This window comes from Fulmarus glacialis, unplaced genomic scaffold (genome assembly GCF_000690835.1).
Source record: "Fulmarus glacialis isolate BGI_N327 unplaced genomic scaffold, ASM69083v1 scaffold27814, whole genome shotgun sequence".
Taxonomy (NCBI): domain Eukaryota; kingdom Metazoa; phylum Chordata; class Aves; order Procellariiformes; family Procellariidae; genus Fulmarus; species Fulmarus glacialis.
This window is the reverse complement of record NW_009209203.1, coordinates 25,193-41,529: the sequence shown is the minus strand read 5'-3', so window position 1 is coordinate 41,529 and position 16,337 is coordinate 25,193. Positions and strand designations below refer to the sequence as shown.

General features: G+C 36.8%; 1 protein-coding gene across 1 annotated transcript in view; it reads right to left on the bottom strand.

Annotated features, from left to right (window-relative positions):
* The window catches only part of FAT1 (FAT atypical cadherin 1), a gene marked incomplete at both ends in the record, with an annotated part of 37,882 nt that overhangs the window by 14,811 nt on the left and 6,734 nt on the right, over nucleotides 1-16,337 (bottom strand). Inside the window, 4 exons of the mRNA XM_009576755.1 lie at nucleotides 2,060-2,270; nucleotides 2,479-2,754; nucleotides 11,438-11,577; nucleotides 15,914-16,124. Of these exons, the coding sequence (XP_009575050.1) occupies nucleotides 2,060-2,270; nucleotides 2,479-2,754; nucleotides 11,438-11,577; nucleotides 15,914-16,124 (838 nt within the window). The remainder of the gene's footprint in view (nucleotides 1-2,059; nucleotides 2,271-2,478; nucleotides 2,755-11,437; nucleotides 11,578-15,913; nucleotides 16,125-16,337) is intronic.

Sequence of the window (16,337 nt, the reverse complement as noted above, 5' to 3'; positions counted from 1 at the left end):
AAGAAGTGTTTTAATGAATTCACACTTGTGAATCTTAATTGCTTATGCAAGTATAGTTTAAATCACTGCTTCAAAATTATTGTTTCTGAATTGGACCAATAGTTCTCTCTCTCCTAACTTCCCATTAATACACAGGCAAGTTATTCCCTGTGATAGTATTAGAAAAAAAAATACTGCCTGCTGAGGATTACCAGCTGCCATTTGATAAACACTTGTTTTCTTTATATTTTCAAATGTATAGCTGAACTACACTGCATACAATATTCAGCTCATGTACTGAATATGGTAAGATTTAACATTTTACTTCCTTAAAAAATTACATTACTAAAGCCATGTTCTCAGCATGGAAAAAATTCATTAAGAACTTCTGAATTATGCATACAAGTAGGCAAGAGGGTTTTTTCCTGGGGTTTTTTTTGTTCGTGTTTTTTTTTTTTTTAGTGGAGGCTCTAAACACAGTGGCATTCTTAGAATATCCCATTACAAATCTAAGCAGCCATTACAAACATTTAAGGAATGTTTCTTCCAAATGCTTAAAACATCAAGTATAATGCTTTAACCTGCCAGTAGATCACAGTCCTGTAAAACAAACCTAAGTAAGTCTTACATTTACTCCTACAAAAAGCTAGAAGGAAGGAAGAGAACAGGGTGTAACTTCATTCTAGACAGCATGCACACACATTTTTTTCTTGCCATGCTTTGGCATTCCTAAAACAAGCATTACTGAAATGGGAAAGGCAAGAGAAAAGTTTCATGGACATTAGTGTCGTGCTTAGTAAAAAGGTCGTATTTCTACAAGTAACAGAAAACAAACATATATTTTAAGCAACTTATGAGAGACTTAAATACATTCTTCCTTTTTAGAGTATCATAATCACAGCTTCTTTTTAATACAGTGTTAAATACCTCTTCATAGCAAAACAATACTTTGGGGGAAGAAAAGGAAAATATTTACAGTAAACAACTCCTATGCTTTACAAAGCAACTTATGCCAAATAAAAAGAGCATTTGCACATATCACCTTGCATGCAACAATAACTGAATAACTTTTTACCTACTGTTCTCTTTAATATACAGTTTCTTATGCTTGTTACTGGGATTTTTATTTTAAATTACTTTCTACCTTGAAAGTAGTACTGTACATAGGTAATAAAATTTAAATAACTTTTTTTTTCCAGTAACAGTGCCTAAATAGTTCAGGACCTTGGTAATGACAGGCTTGTGTCTAGATTTAGTGGACTGAACCAAAACTTCCATCTGGTAAGTGAACTCAGTCAATGTCATCCTGTTTTCATATTATTCAAAGTTGCCATCATCTGAACTGCATTGTTACAGGCAAGTTCAGAAAGATACTCTGACGTTAAAAATAAGCAGCAGCACCTAACGCTCTTCTCTGGCCTGCAATCTGAAAGGAGCCTTAATGCCAAGTTGACCAGCTATTAAAGAATTTTTTATATATTTTATTGAGCTAGAATAGCAGTCCCACTATCTAAAATCAGCCAGAGGGAACCATGCAAAGCAACCCCTTCCTTGCTACATCTATCAGAAAGTTTAACTTAAAAACTGGGACTATTTAGTGGTTAAGTATATGGATATTTCTAAGTTATTTTTGAGCTCCTTTCTTTCACATTGTGCTAAACACGAAAGCACTTGTCTCAGGCTCTTACTCTTTTCATCAAATCCTTGCTTTGCCTATGCCACAAAATATCACTTACATTATCAAAAAATAATGCTTTTTTTAGATCTGAATTTAATGCTTTTGTAATTTCTGAAGAACAGATCCCTCTTAAGGGTTTAAAGGTACTTCTACTACTACTAAAATATTCTAAATGTATCTGAAGGATAATATAAATAGCTAAGGGAGGGAGATGAATATTTGTCATTGTAGTTTTCTTTTAAATGCTCTGAAGCTGTATCTTAAATACGTCTCACAGAATACCACACATACACCTGTACTCCCCTCTTTTTTATAGCTATTTTTTTACATGTCTACAGTTGAAACAAAGTATCAGCAAGCATTGTTTCAAAATAAACTGAAGATGTAAGAAAGTCAATATACCTGATTCAATAGAGTACACAATTTCTGCATTCTTTCCTTTGTCCTTATCTAATGCTGTAACCTGGAGTACTGCCGATCCAACAGCTGCTGACTCATACACCCGTCCTTTATAGGAAGAGCTGGTGAACCATGGAGCATGATCATTTGTGTCACTAACATTAATGATGATTCTAGCATAGTTGCGCTTTACAGGAACATCTTGATCTCGAACCTGAAACAGCACATTACTAGTAATTAGCACTGTGATTTCAGTAGTTCATCAAATATTAGTAATAATTCAAGGTTCAATCTGTACTAGTCACAAAGACTGCATATAAATTAAACATACAAACAAATGTTTGAATTAAGGGGACAAATTAAAAAGACATTAAAAAGATCTGTTTGTTATTGACTACAGAAGAAATTTTTTGTTTATTTACCATTACTGTGAGAATATGCTGGTTCATGGTCTCATGATCCAGTTTTTCTGAAGTATAAAGAGAGCCAGTTCCAGGGTCCAGACGAAATTTTTTAAGACTGATGGGATCAGTGCTGCCCTGCATAGTATAAATCAGTTTATTCTTCTCATCTCTGTCTGTAGCACTGACTTGCAGAATTTCTGTCTCTGGTATGGTGTCTTCAGGTATAACAACTTCATATTTTGAAGCAGAAAACTGAGGCCTGTGATTATTTGTGTCTATAACTTTGATATACACCTGAAATGATACAATGGGAAGGAGAAAGCATTGATGATTTTGGGAAACAGAGATGAAAAGAGGACATTTCCTTAAAAATCAGACCATAATACTGAAATAATTCCACTGCAAGACACAGGGAAGAAGAATCTCACGGAACCCAAATCTGCCTCGCTTGCCCCAAAGTCAAACCAGAAATCTGTATGATCAGAAATGCCTTAGGTAAGATAACTTCAAGGGAATGATTTTTGTCTAAAGCAAGATGAAAAAGAATTCCTTAGTAATTTTGAATTAAAAAAAATACAACATTTTCAATATGGATCCCAGAGTGGGTAAAAATCCTTTTAATTTGTGCAAATTTGAAATTATAAGCAACGTTTTCCAAGGCAGCAGATGCACTGTACTCCTCCTTGCCCTCACACGGAAAAAATCCTCTTTCAGCTCCTCACGTTTCCAAGCCTAGGCAAGAATGGAAAAAGTGGTGGAATTCCCACAAAAGTATATTATTTCAAAGAACCACAGGTCTTATTTGCTCTTCTTCAACAATGTAGCAGAATCTTAGCAAAGGTCACCAACACAATTTCTCTGAAGTTACAGTTACATTAACTTTGATGCTTCAAACTGCATTTTCCCACCGAAGTTCAGCTGGGTTCACCTATGTGCTATGCAGGCAATGCAATCTTTGTCTGAATAATAATGTTCACTGGAACCACACAAGATCCCTGCACACCCACTTGCCTTTCACAGCATCGAACTCTTGTATAGAAAGGGTAAGACATTCAGCCACCACCCTGTTCCTTCACCAGTGATAACGTCACATGAGTAACAGTAATGCAGAGGACTTGGCAGGTGGACAGCAAAGCTCCAAGAACACATGGCTAAATTAAAGTTCTTTATGTGCTGCACATACAGCCATGCTTTTAGCCACCGAAAGGTTAGCTGCTTTGCATAAATTAGTTAAGTGCCATCAACAGGTGTTTAAAATAAGTAGTTATGATATGAGTTAAATTGCTCTTTGAAGATACTTATTTGCTTTCCACTGATACCTGGTGGAGTCTAGAGATAAAATTTAGACAAGGAACCGAATTGCATGCAGCAGAAACTAGATGAGATGAATCCCGATGGTGGTAAATAATGAGGAAATGCCACACATCTCGCTACAGGAAGAGGAAACTTCCTCAACTTCAACCTTGCAAAACTAGCATCTTATGTTAAAACTCATACCAAGGAAAAACAGGTGTTAAGTGTATCAACAGGAGTCATACCAATTCCTAAAATATTTATTTCAGATGCAGGTATATTATCCCAGGTTGCAACTACTACCTAAGCTCCAATACAATGAGTTCTTCCTAATGGCAAATTTTAACACAGGCTGAAAACATTTAAATAACTTCCAGACAGACATAGGCAGTCCTTGGATATACTCTACAAATGCTACCAAGAATTTAGGAGACTGTTAGAAGGACTTTATTCTAAGTAGCAACAGAAAGACTTTTGCATCTAAGTAATGAAGTCCTGCACCAACCCTGGAGGCACCACGGGGCAGACTGATTAATGGAAGTGAGAATCTGGGAACAGAGAGACCTGGGTGTGGAACTCTTGAGATAACTTTGTATTACAGCATAGGAAAGTCCTCCCAAAAACTGGGATATTGCCCACCCTGCTAGCTGAAATAACTGTCACCAGAAAGGCTATTTTCACTGAAAATTTCACTCGGATAATAAAGAAGAACAGAGAAGCATATAAAAGGGAATATAGGAACAGAGTTGAAGATGGCAAATGTGGAATCTCAAGAGTCAGAAGCCAGATACAGAATAAAAACAGTTTTAAGTTTATTTGAAACCGCGCAAGAACCTGCGGGTAAGCAAGATCACCAGGTGCTGCAACAAGCTGCTAAACGGAAACAAATCACCAAGATAAGATGTGAGCCACCCCCAGGTCCTGCTGAACTGCGGGGTGAGGGGGGAAGATGGCAATCCTCCTAATGTGACACATGCTGCTAATAATACTGAGCTCCACCTCCAAACCGCCAGCGAGGGCGGGGAGGGGGGCACACGTGTGTATGTGTGCACACACTAGTGTCCACTGCCACACAAGCCTCTAACTTTTTTAGTAGACATAGTCCTAGGTGTTGCAGGTCAATGAGCCATAATCCAATATATAGTTCATTTAGGGAAATATTCGTAAACACAAGTAGTTATTCAGTGTTTGAAACAGTCTGTTAGAAAAAACACAAACTATCACTGCTTTTTAGAGGAAAATGCTGTTTCCCACAATTTATTAGATTTCTCAGAAAACTGAAGAAATAGAAAATAAACTAATCATTTGGCACAATGATAAAATCCCTTGCAAGATGTTGCTACGGAAACTAAGGAGTTTGGTTTTGTCATGGATTAGAAACTGATTAAAGGTAGGAAACAAAGAACTGGAATAAATACTGATTTTCAGTGGGAAGAAAAATGAATGGTAGGTGAACCAGGATACATATTAGATCAAGTTTTTAAATATATTCACTAACAAATTCAACTGGAAAATGAACACCAAGAATGAAAAGAATATGGCCTTAAATATGTGATTTTTTTAGATTGTCATGATTAGAGAGGATGTACTAAAACAACACAAGCACAGTTTGTTGGTTTTTTTTTAATTCTGTATAAATAAAAAACATTTTAATGCATCTTGGAAGAAGAAATACTGAAGGGTCCAATACAGTCAGTTACATAGCATTTTAGTAAAAACACCTGCTCTCGCGAACACTGGTCCTCAGAAAAATGAAACCAAATGAAGATGGCCAACAAATTTTAAAAAATGCAGAAAAACTCAACCCTTAATACAAATCAAACTATATAAATATATTTTGTATAACTAAAAAGTTAAAAGACCATATACAATTACAACACTTAATTCATGGATACTATGTTTTCAAAATGAACATTTTTTTATTCAATTCCTACCCCCCAACAGATTAAGTTTAGACTCAGAAAAACAGTAAGTGAAAAGATAAAGTGTCAAATGTGATGGATTTAAATCAAAACTGTTACTTAAGTTCATCTCTATTTTCCTCCAAATGAGGAAATACAGAAACTTAGGTCAAACCGTCAGGTGGGGGAGGGAATGCAACTCCAGAACAACTGCATTAGATGAATCTTTGGGCGGAAGACATGGCCACCTGTGCTGCTGGTACTACACAAAATGAATCCAGAAAAAACAGCATTTCTAGAATGGAGCACCTCAAAAAATTGTGCAAAGTTTTTAAGCTAAATGCCAGGAATGTAGTGACTGTGAAACCAACATTGGTACCTGCCAGACTAACCACATAGCCAGTGAACCCGCTTAACTGAGAAGTGATCTGTTGATCATATCGTCATTAGGACTTAGCATCGACTTCCTCGGGTATTAGCTACTGAAGCAGTTAAAATGACCTTACTGCAAAACACACAAGGAGACTTCCTCCAAAAAGGTACTGTTGGGCTAAGCAGATAAGGAAATAGCTCATCAAAATGTAGAGCACTATTAAATATGAATTATTAACAAAAATATTGCTAAGGAATAAACATAATGACTCAGTCACTATGAGGGGCTTGCTCAGCTATTCCATTACTTGTCAAATTACTTGCCTAGGCATGCAGTTCTCCACACTGGTAAACACAACTACAAATACATAATTTGATCCATTAGTGCAATCCTTTTAAATTTACCTAAAATCCAAAGTTTATCTTAGAATGAAGTGAAAGGTGTTTTATGTACATTCTTTAGGATTCATTTCTCACTCACTGATGTTGTTACTTTATGCCCCTCCGCAGATTCTGGTGGACAAGCATAACGTGAATCGATAGGAACCCTTTTGGTAACTTGGCTAACTGCATGCTGGGCTGCTTTAACAAGCGGAGCAGCAGGTAGGGGGAAAGGAATTATTTGGCACTCACTGGTGGCACTGTAGATCCACTACAGTTTTGGGCCCTGCAGTCCAAGAGAGATGTTTACAAACTGAAAAGAACTCAGTGAAGGGCCATTAAAATCAACGGGGATCTAAAAGCAATCCGTCCACTTTGTAAAGGCAGGGCTGCAGGAAAGAGAGCCAGACTCTTCTCAGAGATGCACAGTGAAAGGACAAGAGGCGACACTCACAAGCTCCAATAAGGGAAAATAGAATTAGACATAAGAAAAAATTATTTTCAAGGAGGGTTGTTAAACACTAACATAAAAAGGATGTCCAAGGAAGAGGTAGCACCCCTGTCATCCCAGGCACTTAGAATCTGACAAGTCCCTGAACAACTTGATCCAACTTTAGTTTGCTCTGCTTTGAGCAGGAGTTTTAACTAGATGAACCCCAGAGGCTCCTTCCAATCTAAAATATCAAATAAATGTACTAAGGAAACCCTACTTTCAAGACAGGGATTCTTACCGACGCTAAGTGACAGGTGCTAGATGTGCAATTTCCTTTTAAATGTAAGAGGACCAAATTTTCATGTAAACTGTTAAGGCCTTCAAATTAAATGAAAAGCACCTGAAGTAATAACTGTGAGTGCAATTTTAAAGACCCACACAGAAAAATATGGGCTTGTGCACCCAAGAACAAAATATATGAAGGGCTTGCGTTATTCTAAAGTAACATGTATAATACAATAAAAACAGCTACATATATTCTCAATGAAATTATAAGATTAAATTCTCATGAAATATACTAATATTATTTCTTAAGAAAGAAGCTGCATATTAAAGAGGCGCACTACAGAAAAGTTTGACATTAATAGACCATAATGCGATCTCTGAAACGAAATGGTCTGGAATTAAAGAAACTTGACTGATTTTGCAAGGCTATGCAAGGGCTGTGTTGGACAATTGCTCTCTACTCACAGATCTCAGTGAGAATGATGCAACCTGGTTATAAGAGAACAAAGCAGCCCAAGATTATTTAGGGGAAGGACTTGAAATCTGCTATTTCACAGGTGAAACCTAAATTTGCATAGGAATGCATTACTAGTAAGTTACAGAGGAGGTATGTGCCATTGACAAAACATACTCAGTGTGTAATATTTAAACATGATGTTCCTCTGGCTTGTTTTAATCTATTTTTTCATTTGCTGATTCTATGTGGAGTTTAAAATCTCCTCCTCTCTCCATTCATAATTAAATTATAGTTACATTGATGTGTTTATAATAATGTTCATAAAAAAAAGTTATATTATCCAGAGATAATATAACTGCATTCCAGTTCTAAAATGTCTCTGTGGAGCAGTGTGGCGATAGCAAGCAAAAATGCACATTAAATCAATGAAGAATATTCCATCCTTCATTCCCAAAGCATAATATCCATATAAATTTTACGTAAAGCAAGATTAAATATTCTGCAATAGCACAGCAATAGGTAAAATGCTATAATTAGCTTTAAACCACCTTAAGCATTACTTCCAGTGAAAAAAATTGATAGACATAGCAACGACTGGAAGTGGCTATAGCTAGAAACAGGATTTTTTTTTCTTTCTTTTTGTCTTCCCCCAAAAAGCAACCCGATAATTTATATACTGCTACTTACAGCCTGTGAATAACCTTTTCTATTTCAGGCCAAAACATTATAAAACAAAAACGTAAGTACATTGATTTGTTTTTTTAATTAAATTCCTTGACATATATCCTAGAGATGACTAGTGTCACCTCTAACATCATCTGTCAAACATCACTACTGTAGGCCTGGAATTTGTTTGTCCTTGTTTTGCATCATGCATTTGGCATTTAGATGCATGCAAAATTCTAATAGCCTCCACGCCTACTGCTGCTGTATTTTCCAAAAAAGCTATTTAACTGAAGTCCTGAAAGAGTCAAATGCTCTACAGATGTTAATGGCCTGAGGCCAGCAAATGCCTTCTAGTTTAAAGTCAGATTCAATACACTGCTTTTACTTAATAAGATTTTCATTTCTTCTCCCCCTCCCCAACGTCCCGAAAATGTCATTTCCTTTTTCAAATTAAACATAAAATTACTTAATCTGCTGTTAATCAAGGTCTGTTAAATTGTTTACTGTATTTCCAATGTTTACAGCAATTACTTTGTAAGCTAAAAGCTGTGTATGGCATATTGTTGTTCTTAATGTATGCACACCGTATTCAGAATTTCTTTTGCCTGTCACTCCATTTTAAGTCTTTATCAGCCCTTAGAAGAATCCAACACCACATCAACACCCAAACTTTAATCATCATTATTTCAGCAGTGAGTAATGGAATTTACACACTGGCAGCCATAAATCACACCTTCAACTTTGGTTTCATATCAACATTTTTAATTCCTCTGAAGTTAAGCCTCATCTGAAATGCATCTTCTTAACGACAGTCCTGAGGGCTACCTTAACAGATCAGTCCATTTGGGTGGGCCAGGAGTTACGGGGGAAGTAAGAGAATCAGTTAAAATCAGGGGTCTGTTCATGCACCAACAGTTGCAGAGTTTGAACTAATCCATGCTCCTCGATCTATATACCACAGTAACGTGAGACTCAAACAGCAACAGCATAACTTGTGCTTATCCCACAAGCAGGGGAAAAAGGAAGACAATGCAAAAGAAGTCTTTGTGCTCTCTTGTAACAGAAACCACAACCTCTGCTCCTGCCAACTCTAGCTGAGAGAGGAAAGACACGAAAGAAAATCATATAAAAAGCAATCACAGAAATGAGAGACGATAAATTTGAGACTGTTACTTCAATTCTTCTGCAGAATACTTGCTGTGGTAAATGTTTATAATGTTCACTCAGCTTTACAAAATGCTAAAATAACAAATTCATTTAAAGAAATTGGACAAAAGCTACACTGTGCACTTCCTAGAAGAACTAAATGAATCGCATAACGCAGAGAAGGGGTAGAGGGTTAAAGCATTTTTGTGACCTTCCAATTCTTGGTTGTTCCAGAAGACAAAGCAGATTATGGTTCAACTGTGACAGCTGAGGACACCTGCATAAATTCAGCTATATAAGCAGCAGCACTGGATAGAATATCTGCAGTCATTGAAACCACATATTCAGCCTTTACTAATCCCCAGACTACCCCAACACACTCTGCATGGTGGCATTTTTAACTGCTTTCTTGGGAGGGTGGAAGTGTGGGTGGAAAGCCTCTTGCTGTCTTTCTGACTTTCCTGGCAAAAGGAATTCTCTTTAAGCTGGATTCGGGTTTTTTCTTATTTTTTTCAAACTAATTCATGCCTCCTATCCAGCATTCTGTAATGGGTAGAAATGAATCTGCTCAATATTTTTACTACAACTAGGCAATATATTTACAGCAGGATTCTCCAAACCTTTTATGGTGGTTATCAGCACCAGCAGCAATGGCACCACGGCTATGATAGCAGCAAGTTCTGATTGGGGGACACGTTGTTGTGTTTGGAGATTCATGGTCTAGAATATCACTCACAATTGTCACCATTAAAGGAAAAGGCAGCTCTCAAAGGAAACTGCTAACTTTCCAATCTTCTACTATCAAATTTAGCCTATTTGACCTATCAAGCCTCCAAACATGCACTCAACTCAATAAAGATTCTGTTTTAAACATTGACAAGAAACATCCTTCCCTCTGGCCAAAAGGAGGAAGACAACATATAAGACATTAGAAAAGACGACAGAAAAACATACATACTGCACAGAAGTTGAACAAGAAACTGCATTCATAACAGATTTCCATGTACAGAAAAGACAGCAGCAACCTACTTATTGCTCTTTGAGCTCCTGAGTGGTAGGTCAATGACAGGGGTAGACAACACAGACACATCACTATCCCAATCCAACAGTCTAAATCAGTAAATAAATCACTTCCTTTCTATTTGGAAGAAAAGCAGAGCTCCTCTATGCTCGTGGCTCCGTTCACACCAACCTCAGCTAAACCTTACTTCCAAATATATTCAGGTTCTGGGCTGGGGGAAGAAACTAGATGGGAAAACCAGGAGGGATACACATCATAACCTACTTCACTATGAGTTCTTTCCAGCAGTGTCACAAAACGCTTCTGCCTTAAAGTGAACTTATTAGTTCAACTGCAAAGAATTGCCACCACCATGGAGCCTTAGTAGAGCGGTATTTCGAAAAAAATTTGGTCTAAGATTACTGCTTTTTGGAGAGTGTTTGGCAATCACTACCTCCACTGAAGCTAAAAGAAAGTACTCAGGAAGATACACAGAGATGTTATCATCTAAACCTTGTTTCTATATGCATACCATGCAGAAGTAGCAGCTCAGTTTCATAAAATGGTAATTGGACATTGTACAATTTGACATCCACAGATCTTGGGGGGGTGGGAACCAAAGAACCTTACAATGGTCTTTTAAATTTCAAGCAAAGTAATCATATTACTTCGTGATTTTGGGGGAGCTGGATAAAGAGGAGTAATTCAGATAAGAAGTACTAATCCTTTTCTTGTGAGTAAATCATGCATGGAAGGGCTTAGTTTCTGTTTTCATTTACTCAGCTAATGCAGGAACATGATATAACTTAAAAGCTGCTGATTCAGACTATAGCATAGTAATGCACAATCTTCCACCTGGACCGCCAAACAACATGGCTCTATGAGTATCGGAATCCACTTCTATTTTAGACAGAGTCCCTAATTTATATAAACCATATTCATTGTCCAGGATGAAAAAACCGTAAGGAGAAAATGCAACACCCTCCCCACGCCCCAGCTACAAATTTCTTCTTCTATAAGGGCTTCATTAGAAAGTCCATTACCTGAGTGCTGATAGATCTGGTTCCATCTGTTGCCTCTACTGTCAAGTTGTAATTTGATTTCTGTTCGGCATCAAGAGGTCTAGCGACAATGATAGTTCCAGTGCCCTTGTCCACATCAAATCGACTGTCATAGTTGCCACCTTGTTCAGGAAATTGGGAGAGGGAGAAGTTCATAAAACACAGCACTGTTGCATTATTTTCATGTATGATCATGTTCTGTCTTCAGATGCTTAAATGAAGGTGGAACTATATACACGTATACTTATACATACACTTATTTTAAACCCTCTGTTTTTTTCTGGTTACGTGATATGCTGCTACTTACAGATATACAAAACTGATTAGTTTTGGATAAAGCTGATTTGTCTGGCTCATGGAAAGTTAGCAGGTAGATTTTTAGCAAGATTCTCTACTTCTTTTTTAAACCAGAATTCAAAGATTCCAAATAGCAGGAAATTGAGAATTACTAGGTGAAATGTGATAGTTTATTCTGTGCAGTCAGGCTAATTAGTGAAAAAATATACTTTTTATCAAAATAAATCAAAATCCCAAATCAGAAATACTGTCAAATTTGTGTCTTTTGGATCAGAGTACAAATTACTATACACATATATGACTATAGATAAGGTTGAAAAAGCTACAGTACCTCCAAAGGATTCTCATCTCAACGCTGAGTATCTAAAGAACTCACTAACTTCTACTGAGATAAGCAGGACTCAGATGAGTGCTAAATGATTAAATGCCCAGTGTTTAAATATGGCCAAGCTCCTTTTCTGAAGCACATTATCTTAACTTCCCTTGTGAAACTTTCAAATTACCCTTTGAAATATAGTTAAATAACCATGTAGATCAATAGCTATACTTAGTCATTTAAACATTTAATTGATCATCATCATGCCACCCCGAGCAGACTGTCATGAGAATACAATGTCCATTAAGTCTAAATATTGTTAGCAATGATAAACACCTCCATTTAACTACAATTGCTTTAGACCTCTCAATAGACTGCCTAAAATGGAGGAATCAATTTTTATTTTGGTGAAGCCAGTGCTAGATATGGCAAACCAATTTCTCCTAATTATATGCATGTGTTTTTCTGATTATATTTTACAAGGATAGCATTCAGATATCATGAGTGCTTTTTTTTTTTAAAATGAGTTTTTACATGCTATGTTTTGTAAATCACTGAATGTCTTTTATGAAAAGCCAAGGCTACAAGTGAGAGGGTGAAGTTCCAAAGGTTGCAAATTTATACTTAATCCAAGAAAGAACAGTAAATACTGAAATGGTCCCCCCATTCACATGTAAAAAGGATTTCACCTTCAGAAGGTTCCATTGCATGACAGACATACCAGTTCAGGAAAAATGGGCTGGATTCTGCTTCACTGGATTTAAGATATTTGATAATGACAAAAATAATGTAATTTTTCTAGTTTCACTGAAAGCCAACTCCTCTTACTGGCCCAGTAGCAGTTTCTGAATCACATGAATGGATATAAACTGGACAGCATGAGAGGCAGCAGCCTTTTTTTTTTTTAAACAGGTGTATATGAAATTTTTTTAATGGGCTTTGTGCAAGATGTTAACTTCAGAAAGTGAGTCTCTAACTTTCCTTTTATAGCTGGCATGCGATACCATTTTCTCAGATGGCTAGGAGAGGAGAATTTATTGTCTCAATGAAGTCATCTCCATTTTAAGGGAAGAGTAGGGTGAATGGGTATGAATCTGTTCATTCAGTTTCCCTGATAAAAGGACAAGCTCTCTAACCAACCTTTTTTTCTTCCTTATCAAGGAAATCACAAAGACCCTGCTTAATTTTTGTAGTAGTGGTGATATCTGGTAATCTGTTGAAGCAGAACTCAACCCAAACTTCTGCATCTGGTACACTGAAAGTGTAACAGCAACAGTTTTGGCCAAAGCCAAAACTGGATGCTCTGAATTGATGCTGTATAAATGTAATGATGACAAAACAAAACAAAAACGAACCTGTCACAAATGCAACTGTGAGCACTTTGATTTCCGAAGGGTTAATAAAATAAATATTTTATAAATGTACGTTTTCATTTCAGATCTCATAATCTGGTAATAAATTATGTGATCTCAGCAGATACCTTCTGCTGTACAGTTCAGGTCACAAGCCATCTGAAAGATGTAAAATACTTCACTAGCAAGCTTGTCTCCTGGCTCAGCCAAAAAGAAAGAAAGCATGGAAAGCAAGCACAGAACACAAAGGAAAGCTGTCAATCAAATTAATTCATGCTATTAGAAACAGTAAAAGAGGGCAGTAAAGTGAGCACCTGTAAGAGTAGCTGATAACTTCACAACATGATCACATATTAAACTTTCCAAAACACTTTTACTAAGAAGACAGTCAAAATAAAATGGTTTTATTTTACACTGTACGGACAAGTTCTGCTCTTTCCCCTTGGAGTTTTCTGTATATGTCTTTCTAAAAATAGCAGGGAAAAATCACCTATTTTCTGCTTTAAACATACAATAAGAATTACATAAATGGCCAAACTGTGCTGCATGCTTAGAAAGAGCAAATCAAAATAATACTATAATCAGAATTCTATTCAGATGTACACACTGTTCACAGTGCACAGCAGTTGAAGCAAACTAAAAAGAACAATAGAAAAGTGCATCCCCAATCTAATTAACAAATTTTGCCAATTAAAGACCCCAGGAAACGCCATTGCTGTCCTCTCTGGAAACTCTCAAGACCTCTGAGGCCTTTTTACGTGTAGATGTGGCGCTTAGGGACATGGTTTAGTGGGCATGGTGGTGTTGGGTTAACGGTTGGACTTGATGATCTTAGAGGTCTTTTCCAACCTTAATGATTCTATGATTCTATGATATTTTTCTATCTACTCTCTTTCATCTCCGTGAACCACTCACCTTTTTCTGACAATATCCCTTTCTTAACCTTTCCTTTAAGGGACTTTTTTTGGTCTACAGATGTTTGTTTATTGTTGACTGGATAACCCTGTTTGAATTGGAGCACATGGAACCTTCCCCTCCCTCCTGCTAACTTAAGTTATTTTTGTATTTTCTGGTTTTCTACTCCAAGTCTATGTGTGTGTATGTTTGGGAGAACACTAAAAGAGCAGCCTCAGTTCCAAATGCTCAGTTCTTATGCAGAGAACTTTGCCCCTATAAGAACACAAGGAGGCATCTTGAACTCTTGACTCCCTCTACACAGTTATACAGATCGCTAAACCCCTCGGTTTGTCTAAATGCAAACACTTGTTATTCAACTATGATCTATTTGGACAAGAACTCATTTTTTTCTCCAGAATACATCAGAAAGAATCATTAAAAAAAATCTATGTAAATATTTAATACATTAGAAATTATTATCAATATCATCACTGGTTGTTCATGCATGAAGCATGCATTTAGGGGAGAGTTATGTTTGTTCTTGTGTGCTTGAAAGTTTTCTGAGAACACTCTCAAGTATTTGGCATTTATATATTCCTACATGTATCAGTTTTACAAACTTTGTTTTTAACTGTTGCTGTTCTCAGCATCCCTTAGGAAATATATACCATCAAAACAGGCCTTAAGAATAATTAATTTTTTAAGAAATAATTTTTAAAATGCTCTCCCCAACAACTTAACACCACAATCATGGCTAAAATTTTCAGCAGTAACCAAGGTGAAAAGGTTCCTTCTCTCTCTTGTGAACGCGGTGGAAAAATCCCAATCTGATAGGGCTATCTTAAGACCAGAAACAGTTGACTACTAGATACCTCCCCTGAAACAAGGCTGTGCTATTCTCCTCGATTCTGAAGCACATAACACAGGACAGAACTTGGTTTTAGTAGCAGCTATACAGTGAACACTCTCTGTATTCCTGGTGCTCATAGGTTTAGTGACTAAGCCTAAAATTAAAAAGTACTATTCATTTTGTCACCACAGCATCAATGTATAGTCGTACTACTGACTAGAATTCCCCTTTCAATGGTAGAGGCTAAGGTATGGTATAGTAGTAAGAATATGTACAGGAAGAAGTTTCCTGGGGTTAGGAACATTGCAAGCTTTCCTTTTAGTATTGAATCAAGGGACAGCAAACTGAGAAGCAGCCCAACAGTGAACAGTATAATCTCTCTGGGTGTACTATCCCGATTTGCAGAAAACTGGCATCTTATTTCTTTCCCTCTCCTACAGTCTATGAGATTGATTTGATTAGTTTTAACTTCACTGACACAATATCATAAGTCACTTCCAAAACTGCAACACAGTAGGTATTTTGCAACGTAATTTTAATCTTTGATATATAATGGCATTGATAAAAAATTAAGTCATCTTGATTTATAATGAAATAAGGGGAAAAATATGCATCTACAGCTAACGAATGCCAAAACCTTGCATTATTTAGAAGAGCGATTAAGAAACCAAGCTGCAATGAGCCCTCCAGTATCTCAGACGCCATGCATTTGTTTCTAATAATAAAAGCCCTTAAGGCATCCTTACCCGTTATGTCAAACCAAAGTGGTGTTCCAAGAGGTTCAACAGCTATTACGCCAATCATATGAGCAACTGGGTCACTTTCCATCACCGTAAAAGAAAAAAACGCTTCCTCAAAATAAATGGGCTCTGTGGGTGGGACGGGCTTTGGAATCCATTCTATGTGAAGCCGTGTAGTTGACGATTTTTGTGGACGACCATTATCTACAGCTTTAATCTGTGAAACAGACACATCTTTTAGGCTACAGGATCACATAAATCATTATGTCACATAAATGGAAAAGTAGTAATAAGCTCCAAGCATGTTTGCTTGTGTGAGATATATCCAAAAAGGTTAAGTGTCTCTCAAAGTGCCACTTGCCCTTCATTATCTGGGCAGCAAATAGAGAAAAAGTATGCAGCACCTGATAGTAGCACAAACTGTTACCAT